The sequence below is a fragment of the Hyperoodon ampullatus genome, assembly GCF_949752795.1.
Source record: "Hyperoodon ampullatus genome assembly, chromosome: 13".
In the NCBI taxonomy this organism is placed as follows: domain Eukaryota; kingdom Metazoa; phylum Chordata; class Mammalia; order Artiodactyla; family Ziphiidae; genus Hyperoodon; species Hyperoodon ampullatus.
This window is the reverse complement of record NC_136926.1, coordinates 88,553,601-88,569,982: the sequence shown is the minus strand read 5'-3', so window position 1 is coordinate 88,569,982 and position 16,382 is coordinate 88,553,601. Positions and strand designations below refer to the sequence as shown.

Below are 16,382 nucleotides of genomic sequence, written 5' to 3'. Positions count from 1 at the left end.
TTCACCAAGGTAAGCAGGAAAGGAAAGGCTGTGCGAGGAAGCTGCCGTTGCCATGCCGCGAGCGGAACCCTCCAAGTGGCCTTCCACGTGTCGTTGTTGTATCTACATAAAAGACCATCCTTGTGATGTTTCTGTAGGCTTGAAATATCTTATAATGAACAACTGGGGGAATTAGACTCAAGAGAAAAAAATTTTAAGACTAGAATAGATGTCCACTCTCCATTACTTCTTCCAGCTACAGCTTCTCCATCTTTTCTCCTGCCACTGCCTCTATGACCTGTAGTCACCTGGACACTTGTCATTTTCTCCATCATTACTATCTTCTTTCTCTAGCTCTCTTGTCACTCTCGAAAGCCAACATTTTGGAAATGAAGGCCTACAGAAGGATGGACAATGATGAGTGCTACTCCAGATAATCATGAATATCTAACAACACTAGCAGAATTTCCATTCTGCTCTGAACTTCAGTAAAATGCATCTCCTACAGTTTATAACAAGCTTTATATCTGCAGTTAACTATCTTTTTAGAATCCTTCAGGGAGCTCTGTGTGTGTGCACGTGTGTGTGGCCTGTGCATGGGTGGGTGGGTGCCTGTGTGTGCTGGTGCACATGTGAGTGTATGGCAACGGTGCCATGTAGCACTCTGCCTACTAGGATTCTGAGAAAAGGTCAGCAGGCAAGATTCCCAAAGCCTGTCTTCATGAGACTTTATTCTTAAAATAAGTGCCTAGCTGTCATGAATCCAAGCCCAAATGGAATTCTATGATGGAAAAAGGTCCTTGGACGTGAAAGCCAATGCCAACCTCCCACCTAAGTTTCTCTACCGTCTTCTCAACATGTGGTAACTAAAAAATAGTCCAGCGAGTGGATTTACCAGGTTACTCAGTTATCCCCTACAGGGAAGACATCTGTAACTCCCCCTTAAAAAATATTACAGTGAATATTATCTGTGCATAGCACTTCTCCCATATTTTAGATGAATTCTTTCAGAGATTGCCAGGACTAGAGTTGTTATGTAAAGTCATAAGCTCTAAAATACTTGATACATATTGCCAAACTGCAAATTTAAACTCCTACCAATATGAGAGCTATGAGAAATACCAAAAACACTAGAAGCAATTTACCTTAGCCTTATCAGACTGGGGCTGAACACATTTACTTATTTAAGGGGAAGAAGATCACCTTTGGTGTCACACGGGGTCGTACGCTACCAATGAACTATGGCCGAGGCCGCTCCCCTCTTGTACGGAAAATTCAATTTAGCTGGACGCAGTTCGCAAGATAAGAGGGTCAGCAGGGGTGGCCCGTGCAGACGTAAGATCAGGGCCTCTTGCGAGCCCAGAAAGGCAGAAGGACTTGGCAGTGGAGGCCCTTGCAAATCACAGGGAAGACAACCATTTCAGGTGAGAGGCAAACATGAGATTCGCTCTGCACTCTGGCTGCCCTGGAGAACTGGTCGAGGTAGAGCTGGAGCCAATTAGGAGGCCGCTGCAGGAGTCCAGGACAGAGACAGACAGTGCTTGAACAAAGGAGCTGGAGGAAAAAGGAGAGACGTGGGTAGCTTCGGGGCATTTAAGAGCTAGAGCAGACAGACAGGTGATGTTGGACTATGAACTCAGAGGACACAAGAGCCTAAGGATGACCGGCCTGTACGGGAAGAAGGACTGCAGTGCCGCTCAGCAGGACAGAAAACATGAGCAGAAGCAGGCTTCTGGCAGCAGAGGGAGAATCTTGAGTCTGCTTTTTTTCATTTTCAGCCTGAGGTCTCTGAAATATGACACAGGCAGCTGCAATAAATGGAGCTGGCCCGGCAAGGGCAGGCAGGAGCTGCGAGGTCAGCAGTGGAGGGGGATTTATTCTTTGGCCTCACCAGCTCCTCTTTCCTTAGGAACCTGGCCCACTCCCCCCACCACCCAGGAAGGACTGCTGTGTAGCTGCCTGGGACCTCAGACCCTCCTGTGGTTGGTCGGGGACAGGCAGCCAACCAAGCTAAGCCACAGCTGTCCAGGAAAATTCTGCAACTGGAGCTGAGAAAAAGTCGGCAGTCTCCCTCGATAACTAAAGCTACTATCTCCTGTGATAAGAGCTGTTGGAGGTCTATGCCAGTACGTAGAGTAAGAAACCCAGAAAACCAGTCTTCTGAAAGAGAAGAATGAATCAGACAGATATGTGTAAAATGAAAAAAATGTTTCATGTTTCTTGTTTCATGTTTCAAGATTAAAATGTTTCATGTTTAATCTTTCATGGAAGATTAAATACATAATCTACTTTCATTATGCAAAAAATTGCTTTTTTTTAAAAGCGTACATCTACAAGAACAGAAAACAAAAGAGGAGACAACAAAATGTAAGAAGCGGGGGAAAGCAGATGGATGGATGGTAAACAACTAAGCAGAACCACAACAATGGAGTCTGAAGCCAGCAGTGAAGAAACCAGAGAACCAAGGGATTGGAACCTCAGGACCCTAGCAGTGCTGAAGGCCGGCAGCTCTGGGTGCCTCTGGGAGGGCTTTGCAGGGACGCTGAAATAAGAACCGACTGAAAGCTCTGAAAGAAACATCTGGACCCTTACACTGCAGCCCCCCTCCCACCCAACTAGGCAACCACCCCTCCCCTCCTCTGGGGAAGGGAGGCTGTGCTGAAAACAGAAGGCTGAGTGGAGGAGCCACCAGCATGTCCCTCCACTACCCTGCTGATCACTAGCGCGCTGGTGAAGGGACAACGCTGCTGACCTAAAGGACAGGAAACCAGTGCTGACAGTTACTGAGAGCTCAGACTCTCAGGCAGTAATCTAGGCACGTCACATAGATTCATTTAATTCCCAGGTTTAGACAATTAACACAGAAAACCATACTCTAAGAAAGAACAAAAACTCAAATGTCCATAGACAAACGTGGACCATACATACAATGGGATATCATTCAGCCATGAAAAGGAAGAAAATTGATACAAGCTACAGTGAGGACCTTTAGGACATTATGCTCAGTGAAATAAGCCGGACACAAGAAGACAAACACTGAATGACTCCACTTACATGAGGTCCCAAGAGCAGTCAACTCCAGAGACAGAAGGAAGAGAGGTGAGCGGGCAGCGGGGGAGGGTGGAAGCCAGTGTCTAAGGGGCACAGAGTTTCAGTTTGGGAAGATGGAAGTTCTGTGGGTAGATGGCGGTGGCAGTTACACAACAACGGTAAACGTACTTAATGCCATTTACTGTGCACTTTAAAATGGTTAAGATGGTATCTCTTACGTTACGCATACTTTACCACAACTGTTTTAAAAAGAACAGATTTCTGTAATTATTGTTGATGATACCTTGCTCCCCGGCAGCCAAGTAACCGCTGGAAGACGGATATCCCCTCATCAGTACGCACACCCTCAGCGCGCCGAGCTACTTCCTGCAACACGGCTTTCCCTGCACTTAGCACGGGCCCTTTCTCCTCGTGCTCCTGCTGGCTGCCACAGTCAGTGTGCTGCACCCTTACGCACGGGCAACTTTACTCAAGAGATCCATCATTTGGGGAACAGGCTTGTCAATCAGACAATAAACCAGAATGAAAAAGAACTCCTGCAGGCGTCTTAGATGAAGGAGCCCGGGAAAATGGATGGCTAAAGTTTACTGAGTCCTTACTATGGCCAGGCACTCTGGAGATCTGTATTCTGCATCATCAAAGAAGAAAACTTTAAAGCAAATGAGAAAATGGGGGAAAATATGCAGCACATGACAGAAAAAAACGATTCTTTATAAGCAGTTCTCACAAATCAATAAAAAAGCAAACACTCTGAATGACACATGAACAAAGACAATTCACAAAGGAAGAAATACAGCTATACTTTTGAGCGTCTACTATGTGCTAGCGCTGTCCCTGCGGGTGCAGAAGCAAAGAGGCACACGAAGCCCCTGCTCATACACAGCTTAGGTACTAAGAGGACAAAAACAAGACGTAAACTATTTTCAAAGGGGAAAGTGCTAGGAAGACAATAAAGGGGGTGATGAGACCAGAAGTGACAGGAGGGGTCTTCCTCAGATTGTCCAGGAGCCTGAGTCTCAAGAAGCGACACCTGGATGAAAAGCAGCCAAGCACACCAAGGTCTAGGAAGACCTAGAAGGGGCTGCAGAGCCTGGAGGGCTGCAGGAGGGGAGACAGCCAGTGTGGCTGGAAGGAGCGAGCCGGGCGGAGCTGCGGCAAATGCAGCTGCAGACGCAAAATGCAGCTGCAGACGCAGCGGGGCAAGCCGCACAGACTGGGAAGCGGAAAGGAAGAGCGTAATGCGAATTCAAAGTGGAAGCGGAAGACAGTGGAAGGGGAAGACAGTGGAAGGCTTGAAGCCTGGGAACAGTTTTTGTTTTCAAAAAGGACGTTTAAAACATGCAAATTAAAACAACTGAAAAAATAATTCTTAACATTTGGCACGGCCAACGGTCTCGGATAACCAGGGACTCTTACTGCTGGTAAGAATGTGAACAACTTTTTGGAGACTAATTTGTGAAGATGCATCGAAAGCCTTTTTTTTTTTTTTTTTTGGTAATGCAATTAAACTTTAACGCCCAGGTTCTATTATCTCATAAAATTAAAAATATATACAAGATATATCTACAAAGATAATGATCACCGTGCTGTGCTGATCACCCCAAAAGCCTGGTAAAACCTTAATAGCAATGATTAGAGTTGCTTTTAGTGCAGGATGGAATACCATATCATCACAAAAAACAAGAGGGCGGAAGACCTCTGGCTGAAAGCATATGTCAGGAGAAGTGGCAGTCACTATCTTCACCTCTCTTTTGAACACCTTACTCCACTGATCAAAGGGATACTCGTTTGAATCTCTCCATATGATCTTCTACAAACAACTCCAATTACTACTGGTACCATCACCGAACATCCCTACGGCAAGCAACCTATCATTTGAGATGGTTTAGGCAAAAAATTACATAATCTAAAACAGAACTAATACTTTTCCTCTCAAAAATTCATTTTTTCTTACTTCTGTGTAAGATTACTTCTTTTAAAACAGTCAACTAGAAAATGAATATTTATACAAAATGCAATTAAAATTCAAAACACCACTTAAATATATTATAATATAGTATACAAAATGAGATTTTTAGTCTTTTTCATTAAGTTCTTTTAGCCATTGTGTTGTTTTTTAGCAAAAGTCACAATCTTATCAAGTTTAATGCTAGAAAAGCAGTACAATGAGTCTGAAAGATAATGAATATAAGCAACATCATGTTTAGTAACTCGGCTTCAGAAATGGAGCCTTTGAACTGGCAAGCAATTTATTCCACTTCCAAAGCAATTTTCCTATTGTATTGAAAAAATTTACCTCAGTATTTAAAAACAGTACAATGATGAATAATGGATTTTTCAGAGACAGGATAAGCAGAGAATATTAAGTGTCTTTGTTGCCTGGTGTCATACACACTTAATTGGTTTGTCACTCAAGAAGGATCAACGTTTCCAGCAATTAGGTATAATTCTGGAAACATATTTTTAAAATGAGTAAAAACAGTGTGAACAAAGACGACAGAATGCATGATACGGAACCCAAGAATACCGCCACGGTAAGAACTGAAGACAGCTATCTTAGCTGCTGCCAAAGGTTTAAAAAAATTAGGAACTTTCAACAAAACATTCAAGTACAGGAAGACGAATAATTTACATGTAAGTAAAAGTAGGTCAATACAACAACTATCTTAAACTCACATTTTTATCTTAAGTATCCAACAGCCTGATTGTTTCCACTTTGATGAGAAACATTTCTGAGAGTCAACTGATATTAAAGGCAGAAAAACCTTTAAAATATGCCTAATGCTTAAACCTTCTTTAAGAAAAATAAACACTCCCTCTTTGCCTACATGTAAATAACGCAGAAAAACAAAGCGACAAAATGCTATAGAGAAATGTGCATATTTTCTTCATCAAATACAGCTTCCAAGTTCAACTGTGTCACTGATGAGTCATTAATGAGCAGCAAAACTGTATGAACTTCCAAAAAATTGGAACGCCTTCCTTCCTACAGCAGCAGGAGATGAACAAGGGAATAGTTAAAAAAAAAAAAAAAATTTTAAAGGAACAGCACCAGAGCAGCATGCCTTGACATCAGCAGGAAAAACAAGCAACAGGGACAAGGGTCAGGCAGTCCCTCAAGCTGAGGCGCCCCAGCCACACACTGTGTATGCAGTAACCTTGTAGTAGCCTCTTACACAATGTTCTGTAAGCGATGGGAATACCAACTTCTCAAAGAAGAAATTACACTAACGCTATACATAAATGGAGACAAACTTCTGAATCAGAGTTAATGGTATGATATCTAATATATGTAAATGTCAATCTAGAAATTTACAGATGAGCAGGCCAGTTAGCTCAGGACACACACTCCAGTTGCCCAGATGTGCTGTCCCAATCACCAACTCTATCTTCATGCTGACACTGTCGGTTTAGAAAATTAAGTGAGACATTTCCATGCTGGCAAGTGTGAAGAATGTCGTAAACGTGCGCGAACTAGAGCCCCTGTAAAGGAAATTAATTCTATAAGTTTTAAGACTATGTCTCTGATTCCAAGGAATCCTGGGCCTGGGTACTTGGATAAATGCTATCTTACTAATCATTCTGTATTTTAAAAAAGCTTTCAACTGCAAACCATCACAGCAAAGGAAAAGTTTCATCTTTACAAATAGTAAAATATTTTTTATCATCATGATAATTGTAAAATTTTTAAGATTCACAGAAAATTGTGTGTAGACACTCAATGAGAAAACTAACACTAAAATAAAAGCTTGTGTTGCCTCTACCAAGAAACGTACTAATACTTTAGAGATAATCAGACAATAGGCATCTGTTCTCAGCATGAGTCTCTTTTTAAAAGAGACTGATAAAACAGAAGACTTAAATAAGGTCCACAGCCCCATAGCATAACACCAAAATGTCCAGGATACAAGCAAAAATCACTCATTACACCAAAAACCAAAAAACCTCAACTTGAGTGAGAAAAGAGAATCAAGAGATGTTAACATCAAAATGATGCAGATGTTGCAATTACCTGACAAGGGTTTTAAAACGTTCATCATAAAAATGTTTCAACGGGCAATACAAACATATTGAAGCATATGCAAAAGAATAGAAAGACTCAGCAAAGAAACAGCTAATATAAATTAGTATCAACTGGAAATTTTGAAACGAGAAAAAAAAAGTAGCAGAGACTTAAAAACTGAATGGACAGGCTCAGCAGAACAATGAAAGAACAGAGGAAAAATCAATGAACTTGAAGACAGAACAACAGAAATCACCCAATCTGAACAGAAAACAGACTTAAAACAAATGAACAGAACTCATGACCATATGGGACTAAAAGAAAAGATCTCACAGGTGTCACTAGAGTATCAGAAGAAGAGAAAAAAGAAGGTCCCAAACATAAGTGTTCAAACAAATAAAGGCTGAAAGCTTCTATTTGACAAAAGATTCAAGAAACTAAGTGAAACAGTATAAACTCAAAGAAATCTATGCTAAGGCCCATAATAATCAAACTACTGAAAACTAAAGACAAAGTTTGAAAGTAGGGAGAAATGATGATATCTTACCTACAAAGGAAACATCATTCAAATGACATCAGATTTCTCATCAAGAATCATGCAGGCCAACAAAAAGTGACATAACATTTTTCAAGGGCTCGACCCCAAACTGTATATCTGGTGAAAATATCCTTTAGGAATGAAGGGGAAATAAGACATCCTCAGATGAAGTAAAACTAAAAGATTTGTTTCCAGCAGACCTACCCTCAAAGTATAGCTAAGGAATTCTTAAAACAGAACAGAAACAATAAAATAAAGAATTTCGGTACATCAGGAAATAAAAGAACAACAGAAAGAGCAAAAATATGGGTCAGTATAATAGACCATCCTTCTCCTCTTGAGTTTTCTAGATGATGTTTGAGAGATGAAGCAAAAATTATAACACTGTCTGATGTGCAATTCTAATTGTATGTAAGGGAAATATTTAAGTACTTTTACATATGTAAAATTTACATATAATTTTACAAGACACAAGCATACCTCAGAGTTATTGTGGGCTCGGTTCCAGACTACTGCAATGAAGCAAATATGGCAATAAAGTGAGTCACATGAATTTTTGGTCTTCTGGTGCCTATAAAAGTTATGTTTACAATGTACTGTAGTCTATTAAGTGTGCAACAGCATTATGTGTAAAAAAAAAAAAGTGCCTTAATTGAAAAATACTTTATTACTTAAAAATGCTAACCATCATCTAACAATGCAGGGTTGCCACAAACCTTCAATTTGTAAAAAACACAATAATGCAAAGCACAATAAAGCAAGGTATGCCCATAATTACATTACCAATAGGGGAGAATAAAGGGATGTAAGGTAAGGATTATACACTTGACTCAAATTGATAAAATATCAACACAAGTATACTGTGATGAGTTATGTATGTATAATATAATATCTAGAACTGCTAAACAGTATTTATACAAAGAGAAGATCCAACATAAAACACAATAAGTAAATCAAAATGGAATTCTAAAAAGTGTTCAAAGTAACCTGCAAGAAATCAGGAAAAAGAAAACAGAGAAACAAAAAACACAGAAAACAAAAAGTAAAATGGCAGATGTAAGCACTAACTAACCATCACTACAATGAATGTAAATGTTCTAATTACATCAACTCTAAGACACAGATAGGCAGAGTGGATAAAAAACATAAACCAACCATATACAGACTAAAAGAAACTCACTTTAAATATAAGTAGGTTGAATTTAAAAGGATGGAAAATTATACGCCAGGCAACATAAATCAAAAGAAAGCAGGGCTTCCCTGGTGGCGCAGTGGTTGAGAGTCCGCCTGCTGATGCAGGGGACACAGGTTCGTGCCCCAGTCTGGGAAGATCCCACATGCCGCGGAGCAGCTGGGCCCGTGAGCCATGGCCGTTGAGCCTGCGCGTCCGGAGCCTGTGCTCCACAACGGGAGAAGGCCACAACAGTGAGAGGCCCGCATACCGCAAAAAAAAAAAAAAAAAAAAAAAAAAAGATAGCAGAAGTGGCTGTTTTAATGTCAGTTAAAGTAATCTTCAGAGCAATAAAATTACTAGAGACAGACAAGGAAATTACATAAGGATAAAAGTGTCAGTCCATCAAGAACACAAAGCAATCCCAAACGCAAATGCACCGAACAACAGACCTGCAAAATATGTGAAGCAAAGATTGAAAAAACTAAAAGGAGAAATAGACAAGTCCATGATTACACTCAAGAGGCTTCAACTACCCACCCTCAACAACCCATACAACAACTAGACAGTAAACCAGCAAGGAGAGAAGAACTCAACACCATTAACTAACGCGATCTAATCACATTTCAGAACATTTCACCCAACAACAGCCCCATACACTTTCTTTTCAAGAGCCCCAGGAATTCTTACCTGTGAAGACCATATCCTCAGTCACAAACTGCACCAAACTTAGAATAAATGAAATCACACAAAGTGTGTTCTTTGATCACAAAGGAATCAGACTAGATATTAGTAATAGGAAGATAATAGTAAATTTTCCAAACACACTTCTAAATAATCCATGGGTCAGAGAGGATGTCTCAGAGAAAATCAAAATACCAGAATTTGTTGGACACAGATAAGTCAGTACCAAGAGGGAAATTTACAGCACTAAACATTTACACTAAAAAAGAAGTCTCTAATCAATAATCCAAGCTCTCACTTTAAGAAATGAGAGGAAGAGAAAAATAAACCTAATGTAAGCAAAGGAAGGAAAAAATAAAGAGCAGAAATTAATGAAGTTGAAGAAAAGGAAACGATAGAAAACATAAGTAAACTAAAGATGGATCTTTGAAAAGCTCAAACCTCTAGCAGGAATGCCCAACAAATAGAAGTGAAGGCACAAACCACCAGCACCTGAATGAAACAACATCACAAGGGAAATGCAGGACTACTACAAGCAACGCTACACACATAAATACGGCAACTCACCTGAAACAAACCAACTGGTCGTGGGGCACAGACTATCAAAACGCACCAAATATGAAGTAGATCATTTGAATAGCTCGATAACTGTGAAAGACACTGACTTTTAAATTAAAACAACCTAAAAAGAAATCTACACGTCCAGATGGTTTCACTGGAAAATAACAAACATTTAAAGAAGTAACACCGACTTTACACAATGTCTTCCAGAAAGTAAAAGAGAAGGGAACATTTTCCTACTCATCTCGTGGGGCCAGGTAACGGGTAAAATCTGACCATCACTGCCACTCTATTCATGGAATTTAAAGTCTAATGAGAAGAGAAGCAGTTATAGTCAAGTGAAATCTGTGGTATGAGGGGAAACAGAGTCCTACAGGAGCCTGGCAGAAGCATCCCATTTTATCCTGGCTGGGGTTGAGATCAAGGAAGCCTTTAGAAATAGTCATTTCAGATGCTGACAAAGTCAGGAATAACGCCACTGAAATAATGGAGATGTGTAAATGCCAGAAGAAACAGCTAGAAGAGTCCAAAGTAACTGCCTGTGGGGTGAGAGGCTGGGATAAGGGAGAATGAAGATGAGGGGTAGAGAGCCACAGTACCTTATCATAAGCCTTTTACCACCAATTAACTTTTTAAACTATATGTAAATGTTACCATGATAAAATACAACCAAAGCCAAACTTCACAAAATGATGTAGAAGCACAACTTCCAGTCACAATCCATTTCTCCCTGCTCCTCCCACCTAAGTACAACTATAAACCTTGGAAATAAAGCAAGAGCCAACCACAGGAGAGCTCTGGAAGGTGGGAAGAAGGCAGCAGTGAGAGGAAGAGAGCTGGGCTGATCTGGGATGCAGAACTGGAGGAACGCAGTGGCAGGACATCTTACATGTCCCCACCGGACAAAAGGAAGGACACAGGCCCAGCATTGCCTAACTCCCAACCTAGCAAGAAAAGGCAGCCCAAGAAGGCCATTACTCCCCTGGCAGAACAAGAGTCCACCACCACCAGCAAGATAAGATTGACAAGTAGCCATGGGAATTGGCATCCTTCCCCACGGGCCTGAGACTCCCCTATCCCACCCAGGGACACGAGGGCATCCAGGTGGCACCAGTTAGGGCCCCTGCCACAACAAGAGGTTAGAGGCCTCAGGAAGCCTCTGTGTCCCTATGAGCCTGAGGCACCCCTCTCTCAGCGGGGTGGGGGGCAGCCAGCAGCACCAAAAAGTGCAACCCCACGACTGAAGCAGCCAGCTCAGGAAATGGCTTCTATCCATGGCCTCTCCTCTTCCCCAAGATGCCAGAGCAGCCAGGGGCACCAGAAAAAAAGGATTTGGGCACAGAAAGCCTCCCGGCCACAATGGTGCTGAGTCTCCTCTCCTACCAAGACACACCAGGGAAGTCAGGGGGCACGTATGGAGAGGGTACATCCACAGCCACTGCCCAGCCAACACAGCCTCGCCATCCACATGGGATGACACCACCACCTCTCACCAAAAGACACTGGGCCTAGGGAAATCCCTTCTTTTCCTCAGCAGCATAAGTAGAGACAAGTAAGAGCTCCAGTAGCACCACATAAACCAAGCACACCAAAAATCACAACCCTGAGAATTAAACTGTCATTGGAACCATAGCCGACAAAGGTAGGCCAGGACCTATGTGTTAAATCTAAACAGGGTGATCATCTGCTAAAATAAAAGATACAAATAGGGCCCACATTCTCCCAATATAATAGATGAAATATCCAGGAAACAATCAAAAACCATCTATCATACAAAGAACCAAAACACTGACAGTGTGAATTAGAAAAGACAATCAAGTGACACCAAAACTAAGATTAACTCAGATACTGGAATTATGTAACAAGCATTTCAAGCACCAAACATAAATATGCTTCAACAAACCATTTCAAATCCTCTTGAAACAAAGAGAAATTATAAAACTTAAAAATACAATAGTAGAAACAAACCCCCACTGGATGGGATCTAGAGTAGAGTGAAAACGACAGAGGACAGAATTAGGGAACTTGAGAACAAGTAAATAGAACTTACGCAGTCTGAACAACACAGAGAAAAGAAACTGGGGGAAAAAGAGCCTAAAGGAATTACGTAAAACTAACAAAAGATCCAGCATTTGTATCACTGGAGTCCAGAAAGAAGAGGAGAAAGGGGTGGAAATGAAAGAGGACTCGAAGAAATAATGGCTAAAAAGTCCCTAAATTTGGAGAAAAAAAATACAACAGATTCAAGAAGCTCAGTGACTACCAAACAAGTTAAACCCAAAGAAATCATACCAACATACATCAAAACGTGAAAGCAGCCAGACATAAATGACGCGTTACCTATGGGGAACACCAATTTGAATGACAGTGGACTTCTAATCAGAAACTATGAAGGCTGGAAGGAAGTGGAACAAGAGTTTCCAAGTACTAAGAAAAGAAGTGTCAACCAGGAATTCTATATCCAGTAAAACTATCTTTCAGGAATAAAGGAGAAATAAAGACCTTCTAAGATGAAATCTCAAGACGGGCTACAGGAAGGTCTTGAAATAGAAAGGAAATGAAAAAAGAGAATCCTGAAACATCAGGAAGGAAGAACAAAAAGCAAAAATATGGGTACATACAATAACCTATCCTTATCATCACAAGTTTTATAAACCATATTTGATGATTTAAACAAAAAGTATAACACCATCTGATACTCAGTACATGATACTTAAATTGCAGGGGGGAGAAGGGAGGTGAAGGAACCAACATGAGGTTTCCACAAATCACTCCACATAGTAAAATACTGATACCAATACACTATGGTGATAAGTCACGTACATATACTGTAATACCCGGAGCAAACACTACAAAAACTATACAAAGACCTACACCAAAAAACACTGTAGCGATATCAAAAGAGCGTTCAAGTAAAAGGAAAGTAAGAAGAGAAACAGAAGAATGAGAATCCAAAGAAACAGAAAACAGATTAATAAAGTGGCACACTTAAACTCTAATGTATCGGGGACTTCCTTGCTTCCTTGGTGGTCCAGTGGTTAAGACTTTGCCTTCCAATGCAGGGGGTACGGGCTCGATCTCTGGTCAGGAGCCAAGATCCTATATGCCTCAGGGCCGAAAAACCAAAACATAAAACAGAAGCAATACTGTAACAAATTCAATAAAGACTTTAAAAATGGTCCACATCAAAACAAATCTTAATAAAAAACTCTAATGTATCAATAATTACCTGAAATGTAATGGCCTAAATATACCAATCAAAAGACAGAGATTGACGGATTGAATAATGGAGAAACATGATCCAACAGAAACTCATTTCAAATTCAACAACTTAGATAGGTTGAATGCTAACACCATGCAAACATTTATCCACAAAAAGCAGATGTGGCCACACCAGTCTACTAAAGTAGACTCCAGAGTAAAAAAAAATTGCCAGAGACAAAAAGAGAAATATTACCTGACAATAAAAGGAGTATCCACACTGAAGACACAGAGATCCTAAATGTATATTTACCAAATGACTGAACCTTAAAATATATAAGGCAAAAACCCACAGATGCGAACTTTGATGGAAACCGATTGTGAAATAGGTGGCACGTTTTCAAATAATATCTCCTAAAATCAACCACTTAGAAGATTACCTACGCAATTACTCTTCCAGGTAATATCAGGGAGAAAGGAAACGATACTTCTCCACTTCAGGGCCAAACACTAAAAATGGGCACCTTACTAACTTCTCCTGTAACCCTCAACAATTCTATGAGGAAAAATACTGCCCCCCACCCCATTTTACAGCAGAGGAAATTAGGGCTTATGGTTACCTAAGATCAAACAGCTAGCTAATACGGAAATGAACCAAGATTCAATTCAGCTCTGTAGCATCATAATATGTACTCTTTTGACTACATGTTACAGCCTCTCAAATAGCCCAAACCAAAAACTATTCTAAAATTGGAATCCTGAAGCAACTGGATATTGAAACCTGTACTTTTTCACTCTATGTACTAAAGACTGATTGCTTCTACAATTGCTCAGGAATAAAATTTTAACAACTCTGAAAGGCATTATCTCCCCTTCCTATAAGTTTCTTTTTCTAACCACTCTATCATTTATAAGTGTAGTATTCTTCCCTTTGGGTAAGAAATAAGTTACGAACTAAAACCAACTAGGGTATGAGACTTCCATTTTAAATCAAAGGTCTGCACTGTTTAATTCTACCTCTTACTAACTGTAACAATTTAACCTTTCTGAATCTCCGTTTCCCAAAAATTCTTGTCAACACAAAGTACTTTGTATGTACACGTTCAAGTAAAACGTGCACTTAGTAAACAAACTGAAATGTCTTCACTTGCTCTTTACACTTGTGAAAGTGATTCCCAACAAGGTTTGTATTTCTAAAACTAACTGGAAGTTGTATCTGCCATCTTCGCGATTTCTCCGGTGACACAGTACGGGTCTCGGAAACTAACAACTGCGTGATCGGTGCCGTGGGACCTGCGGTGCCCGTGCTACTTGAGGGAGCAGCCCCCCGAACCCGAGGCTCTTCCTCCTCTGCGATCAGCCCGGCGCCGGGGCGCACCAGGGTCGTGGCAGCGCCCAGGCCCCTCCCGGAGAGTGGACGCCCTCCCCGGGTCAGGCGCACCCGCGGGGATCCAGACCCGGCCGCCCTGGGCGGACCCCACCGGGCCGGGCGGGGAGGGGCGCCTGGGAGGAAGGGTGGGGCGGCACGATCGTTACCTGCTGGACCGCTCGACCCCCGGCCCGGGCCCCGCCGCGCTGAAGTAGGTCGCGCGTTTGCAGTTGGCCGCGGCTGCCGCGCTGCGCACCGGGTACAGAGGGATCTGTTCTGCCATGTTCTGGCCGCCACCTTCCCGCTCCTCCCCGATCCCCCTCTGTTCGCCGCCTTTCCCCGCCCTCTCCTCTCAGCCCCGACCCCGCTGAGGCTCCGCCCGCGCGCCCTGCCCCTTCACCGTGCGTCGAGGCCTGATGGCGTCACCACGTGTCGGGGCCCGATGACAACGCCGTCAGCGACGGTGCGGTGCGGGAGGCGGAGGCACCCGAGGCCCCGCCCTCCGCGCGTCGGGGGTCGGTGACGTCACCTGCGGCGAGGGCGCGAGCGGGAGGCGTTGGCGTTCGGAGGCCCGGCTCCCCGCGCGTCGGCCACCGGTGACGTCACCGCGCGGCGACGGCAAGAGCGGCGGCCGAGGGATACCGCGATGCGCCGGGTGCGTGCGCGCATGCGCCGCTGGCCGGACTGTGCTGAGCGCACATGAGCAGCAGCGCTTTCTAGTAAGAAGTTCAGGTGTGCCCCCGCCCGTGGGGACTTTCCTGAGAGCCTGGTGCAGGGCACCGAGGGCCTTGCCGCACACCCCTGGGACCCCATCGAACCGGAGCCCGGCCCACCTCCTTAGCGCAGTGCGCAACCTTGGCGGTGCGCGGGGCCAACCCGCCTTCCCTCCTCCGTCCGGCGGCGCCCCTGCACACCTGGTCCCTGCAGGTCCCCCCTGTGGTGAATGAAGCTGGTGGCCAGTGCCTGTTGCCACAATAGCATGTGGGTCTCGAGTGTCCGGCTAGATCACCACTCTCAACACCTGACAACCCTGAAGGATATACTTTATTGTCCTATAGGCTGTTAGCCAGTTTTGTGTATAACCCAGCAGTCTTACCCTAACATTCCTGTGTTAAATCGCCTCTAAATACCTCGGTCCTGCAATACCCTTTGAGCTGATCTCAATATCTGACTCACTCTATCTTCCCTCTTAATAAGTTGAATAAAAATTTTGGCCCATCTTCTTTATGTATCTGCACGAGAGTTGTTTTACCTCTCGAAAATTATACTTTAGCAAAAAGGCAAATTTTCAAATATTGAAAAAGAGCTTCCTTATGTATTTTTAAAAACGATGACTGGGTATCGAATCATGGAATTTAAATGCCATTCGATACATTTGAAAGAGTGATGTCACAGTTCTGTTTTTTAAATGTAAATACTAAATGCCCAAAATGCATCAGTTGTAACTATTTACACTTATAATTAAAACTTTGAACTATCAGTACAAAATGTGTGAAGGGATACATACTTTACAAAATTCTAGGGAGTCAATGAACAAAAAAGAAGTTCAAAGACTGCTATCGTAAGGCACAGTTTTTTTTTTTAAAAAAAAAACTACCATAAAATATGAATCTTGTAAAAATCTGCCTTTAAATATCTCTCTTATAGGCCAATTTTAGCACTTATGATTTCTTCCTGATACTTTCTTTGCTTTGCTCTCATGGAACTCTCCCTCTAGAGAAATGCATTCTTTCTCTCTACAGGTTACCTAGGGGATGGAAGATGGGAAGTTAAAAATAATCTTCACTCCCACCCCCTCTAACATATATCTGGATTCGGAAGATCC

At 42.4% G+C, this 16,382-nt stretch overlaps 1 protein-coding gene across 2 annotated transcripts in view; it reads right to left on the bottom strand.

Moving 5' to 3' along the window:
* The window catches only part of ATP9B (ATPase phospholipid transporting 9B (putative)), a gene marked incomplete at its 5' end in the record, with an annotated part of 207,075 nt that extends 192,220 nt beyond the window's left edge, over window positions 1-14,855 (bottom strand). The window contains one exon of one of the 2 annotated variants that reach the window (XM_079717497.1): window positions 14,725-14,855. In XM_079717497.1, the coding sequence (XP_079573623.1) occupies window positions 14,725-14,840 (116 nt within the window). The remainder of the gene's footprint in view (window positions 1-14,724) is intronic. The other variant, XM_079717496.1, reaches the window with a different exon arrangement.
* Window positions 14,856-16,382: the final 1,527 nt, after the last annotated feature.